This window comes from Pongo pygmaeus, chromosome 21 (assembly GCF_028885625.2).
Source record: "Pongo pygmaeus isolate AG05252 chromosome 21, NHGRI_mPonPyg2-v2.0_pri, whole genome shotgun sequence".
NCBI classification, from domain to species: domain Eukaryota; kingdom Metazoa; phylum Chordata; class Mammalia; order Primates; family Hominidae; genus Pongo; species Pongo pygmaeus.
In genome coordinates, this window is record NC_072394.2 from 17825019 (window position 1) to 17829947 (window position 4929).

At 57.7% G+C, this 4929-nt stretch overlaps 1 protein-coding gene across 1 annotated transcript; it reads right to left on the reverse strand.

Moving 5' to 3' along the window:
* On the reverse strand, positions 1-3703 carry THBD (thrombomodulin). Its single transcript, XM_054468120.1, has one exon. It carries the CDS (start codon positions 3684-3686, stop codon positions 1791-1793), a length of 1896 nt encoding a protein of 631 aa, XP_054324095.1. The 5' UTR covers positions 3687-3703; the 3' UTR covers positions 1-1790.
* Positions 3704-4929: the final 1226 nt, after the last annotated feature.

Below are 4929 nucleotides of genomic sequence, written 5' to 3' on the forward strand. Positions count from 1 at the left end.
CACATTGTCATTTGTTTATTTTGTACAAGTGATGTCATAAGCAAGGATTTTGCCTGTGTTCTAGATTATCTCCAATAAATAAATAACTATGTACAAATATTTTGAGTTTACAAAATAGAAGAGGAAAACCTTTGTCTTACAAAAGTTACATTTCTATGATACATTTATTTCCATACACTGAAGCAGGATTTCATTCCTAGCTTAGCCGAACCAAAGACCTTGCAGACCCTGTGTGGCAGTGTCTAGAGCTGTGTACCTAGTCTTTTCTACCAAAGAGCAAAGCTACACAAAGAAAATTCCTCAGTTTCTTGAAAATAAGGGCCTGACTTGGCCTGCTACTTATAACTAATCTATATTTCATGTATTCCAGAAAATTGGAAGCATTCTGGAATGGTTATCCTCAAATTACTGAGCAGATACACCCCCTTCAGATCTTGTTAAATATAGATTCTCATGAACTGGATGGGGTGGAGCCTAGGATTCTGCATTTCTAACCAGCTCCCATGAGCAGCTTCCAATTCTTTTTCAGGGGCCACATTCCAAAAGACCTCTCTGAAATGGTAGAAATTCTCTGAGGACCTGATTAAGGCTAGGTCCTAGTTGGGCATCCTCCAGGATCCATTCTCAAGCTCCCAATTCCATAAGACCAGTAGAGCTGGTTTTATTTTGGTCTACCAGTGACAAGGAACAGTGACAGTCAGTTGCTAATTGGCATGAATCATGCAGTTCGAAACTTTCTTAAACTGTCTCCTGGGAGGTGTTTGCCTCTTCTCTCAAGCTAGAGCAACCTTCTGAACATTTTCAACACTGTCAAAAATAAGTAATAATAACAAAAAAGGAAACTGCATAAGAAGATTAGCAACAATTACCATTTTTCAGTACAAATCAAAACAGCAACAAAATTCAGGCTCACTGTTTAAAAGTAAAGATAAATACCTCTTTGGGTGTAATTGCTATGACAGTCCAGCAACATAAATTTAATACCTTTTACATCTCAACCTTTGTTTAAAATTATTTTGCTCTGGGAACCTGAAATTTCAGGATAAATTAGCAAATCTGGTGAAAAAGCAAATGGCCATTTTTATTTTTAGTATTTTTGTTTCTGTTTCATGTAGGGGTTCTGTCTGAGCAGACAGCTAAGAGCAAAAGAAGTAGGGTCAGGCACAGGTAGGGTGACTCAGGTGAGTTGGCCCAGTTCCTGGGAGGAGAAAACTAGGAAGAATGGGGAATAAGTGGGGCTTGCTTCGTAAATGTGAGAGGGCTAGGAAAAAAAAATTCACCAAGATAGTTTACCTGTCACATGACAAGTGGGAGTTTGTAGAGAGAGAGAGACTGGAGAGCTGTGCAAAGTGGATACCGGAGACATACAGGTAAGAACAAAGGAAACAAACAAAAACCTAAATACTTTAAAAAAATATATAAATATTTTAGTCATCCCTAGCCCACGAGGTCAAGGTCTGCCCAAAAGGCTGCCGACCAATAACGCTCACCCTCCTGCGCCCAGTAGTGAGGACCTGGGACAAATCGCAGTCTGTGTCTTCATTACAAAATTGCCGTCATTGCCCAGTGGTCCAGTGACCTCACGGAAGAGGCCGAGGCTCATTCTCCTCCCTCTAATCACCCCCTCGCCAGTTAGGCATGGAATGGAAGAAAACAGCTTGGGGGGTGCGGGGAGGGTCTTCTCCAGCTGTAATGCCAGCTAAGGTGCTTTGGGTAGCAAAGCTGGGGGTGAGGAGGCACAGGAGGGAGAGAAAGTCCACGCCAAAGCCAGGCTCCTGGACGGAGGCCGCTCAGAGTCTCTGCGGCGTCCGCTCGGTCCGCACGTGCTGCAGCACTACCTCCTTGGAAGGCGCCGCGCACTTGTACTCCATCTTGGCCCTGGCGGCTCCCTGCTTCTTGCGCAGGTGGCAGAGGAGCGCCAAAAGCGCCACCACCAGGCACAGGCTCGCGATGGAGATGCCTATGAGCAAGCCCGAATGCACGAGCCCCACGGCCGGGGGAGTCAAGGTGGAGCCGGGCGTCGGGCTGGGGGGGGGCTCGCCAGAGCCGCCGTCGCCACCGTCCACCTTGCCGGAGTCACAGTCGGTGCCAATGTGGCGGGTAAGGGCCGAGTCGGGCCCGCAGATGCACTCGAAGGTACCGGGGAGGTTGCGGCACACCCCGGAGCAGAAGCCGCCGTTTTCGCACTCGTCGATGTCTGTGCAGATGAGACCTTCGTCCAGGATGTAGCCTTCAGGGCACTCACAGTTAGCCTGGGTGTTGGAGTCGCAGACGGCTGGACAGGCAGTCTGGTTGCAAAATATCTGGCACCTGTGCGGCTCGTGGGGAACGGGCGCGAAGCCCTCGGCGCAGACGCAGAGGTAGCTAGTTTGGTTCAGGGGCTGGCACTGGTACTCGCAGTTGGTTCCAAAGCACGGGTCCACGGGCTCCACACACTCGCCGTCCACCAGGTCGTAGTTAGGGTAGCAGTGGCACTCGAAACCACCCTGTGTGTTGACACAGCGCTGCGGACACGGACTGGGCTCCAGTATGCAGTCATCCACGTCCTCGCACCGATGTTGGTCGGCCGCCAGCCGGTAGCCGGTCTCGCACATGCACGAGTAGGAGCCCGGCTGGTCGGGGTTGGGAACGCAGAAGTGCTCGCAGAGGTCGTTGCAGGACTGCGTCGCGGGTGCGGTGCAGGAACGCCCGTCTGCCTGCAGGGCGGCGCCGGCTGGGCACTGGCAGCGGGGAGCCCCAGGGATCGCATTGCACGCGTGCTCGCAGCCGCCGTTCTCCACGCCGCAGTCCCAAGCGCCCGGCGCCTCCCTAGCCCAGTGCCCCTGGACCGCTCCGGGCGGCGCGGCGCACGTTAGCTCTAAGCCTAGGGGCGCCACCGCGGCGGAGCTGCCCACCGGCAGCGCCTGGAAGTCCGCTCCGCGGGCCGCAAACGGGGTGCCGTAGGTGATCGAGACGGCGGCAGCCGCAGCGCCGGGCTCCACAGCCAGTGGCCTGCAGGTGGCTGGGAAGTGGAACTCGCAGAGGAAGCCATCGGCCTTCACTTCGCACTGCTGCTCCTCCCAGATCGGCTCGCTGGGCACAGTGGCCTCAGCAGCGGAGACAGCGACGCACAACGGGCCGCAGAGGGGAGCCCCACTGAGGTCGAGCCGCGCCCACCTGCTATAGCTGGTGCGGTTGTCTCCCGTAACCCACTGGAAGCCGCGCAGGGGCCCGAGGCGCTTGGGGTCGCCGCAGCCGGGTGGCAGCTGCAGGCCGATCCAGAGGCGCCGGCGGCCAACGCCGCCGTCGCCGCTCAGTAGCAAGGAAATGACATCGGCAGCCACTGAGGAGCGCACTGTCATTAGGTGGCCCCGCAGTCCGTCGCAGATCTGACTGGCATCGAGGAAGGTCGCGGGGCCCGGGTAGAGCGCGAAGCAGTCGTGCTCGACGCACTGGCTGCCACCCGGCTGCGGCTCTGCGGGTGCGGGGAACCCCAGGCCGGCCAGGGCCAGCACGCCAAGGACCAGGACCCCAAGCATGTTACCCAGGCGCGCCGCGTGCAGGCGCCGGGGAAAGCGCGGGCACTGCGACGGGGCCGTGCTGGAGCAAAGGGGCGCAGGACGCCGATGGCGACAGCCGCTCCTGTCCGTCCCAGCCCAGACACTTCTTGCCGCTGCGCGCAGCCCCTGCGAGGCAGCCTCTGACATGCGGATCAGCCAGGGCTCGAGTTTATAAGTGCCCGGCCCTCCCTCCCTGGACGTTCGGGAAAAGGAAGGAAGTGCCTGGTGGGAAGGGCTGATGCCGCATACTCGGATTGCTGGGTTCTCTGGCCGCCCTTGCGCCCGCCCTCGCGCATGGGATCACCTCGCCGGGATGAGTAAACCCTGCCCTGGCGCAGGGAGGTTTTCGGGCGGGGCCGGCAGGGGCAGGCGCCAGGGAAGGCCAGCACCCCTGTAGCGAGACGACTGTCCCCGCCCCCACCACTCGGGCCCCCACGCGTGCAGCCTTCTTTCATCTCTTGGTCCTCCTTTCTTTCTTTTCATACATGTTACAGCCACTTCCGAGGAAAGCCTGGATTGCAAGAGCTCTGGGAACCGGAGACTTCAGAGAAGAGGGCTTTGAACGGGGCGTGGGGGAGATGGTGCACAGGACCTGCAAGACGCTGGGAGGGGTCATCGGCACCAAGGGGACTTTGGGAGGACCTGCCTAGGACGTGGACTTCCCCAAAGACAGGATCGCAAGGAGAGACAGCTGGATCCTGTCCGCGGCCAAGGTGCCGGGCTCAGGAAACCAGCGGAGCGCGCTTGGCCTCACAGGACAGTGGGTGTGGCTGGGGTGACGGGGCAGGGCGGGGAAGACTGGCCTAACACCAGCGCCCTCTGCCCCATGGCTGGCCAGGGACCCGCGGGTCCCTGGACACGCACTGGCCAACGCCAGACCCCATCTCACCGGGTGGGGAAGTCGCGGGGACACTGTCAGGGCGCCGAGGTCCGGACCCCGCTCAGAGGCGGTGGCAGGTGAATTGCTGCGGCGCCAGGTAGGGGCGGGGGCGTGGGAGCGAGTCAGCCTGGCCGGTTTCGGCCCAGCTTCCGAAGGATGGTGCTTCTTGCAACCCGACAGAGTGGCTGGCAGCCCCCCAGGGGAGGGCGCAGGATCCCAGCGGATCCCACCAGGGGCGGCTGAGGAGGTTTCCATTTCGTCCAGAGTCCGAATTGATACCCAGGTGCATAGAAATGCCACTTGCTCGGCAAAGGGCACTGAAGAGCCACCGTCCTGTGGATGGGCAGGGTGGGGAGGGCTGGAGGAGGACATGGGAATCTGTCACTTTCGACCTCATCCGGTAGTTCACTTACCGGGAATGCGGAAGAGTGGGTCGCCCCCATAATAGTGAGAGGCAAACTGTTTAAAAATACCCTTGCCTCTCTCCTCTACTGTCCTCACAACGAGCGC

Excerpts from the sequence above, each read along its gene's own strand:
- THBD (XM_054468120.1), bottom strand. The coding sequence starts at position 3,686 with ATGTCAGAGGCTGCCTCGCAGGGGCTGCGCGCAGCGGCAAGAAGTGTC.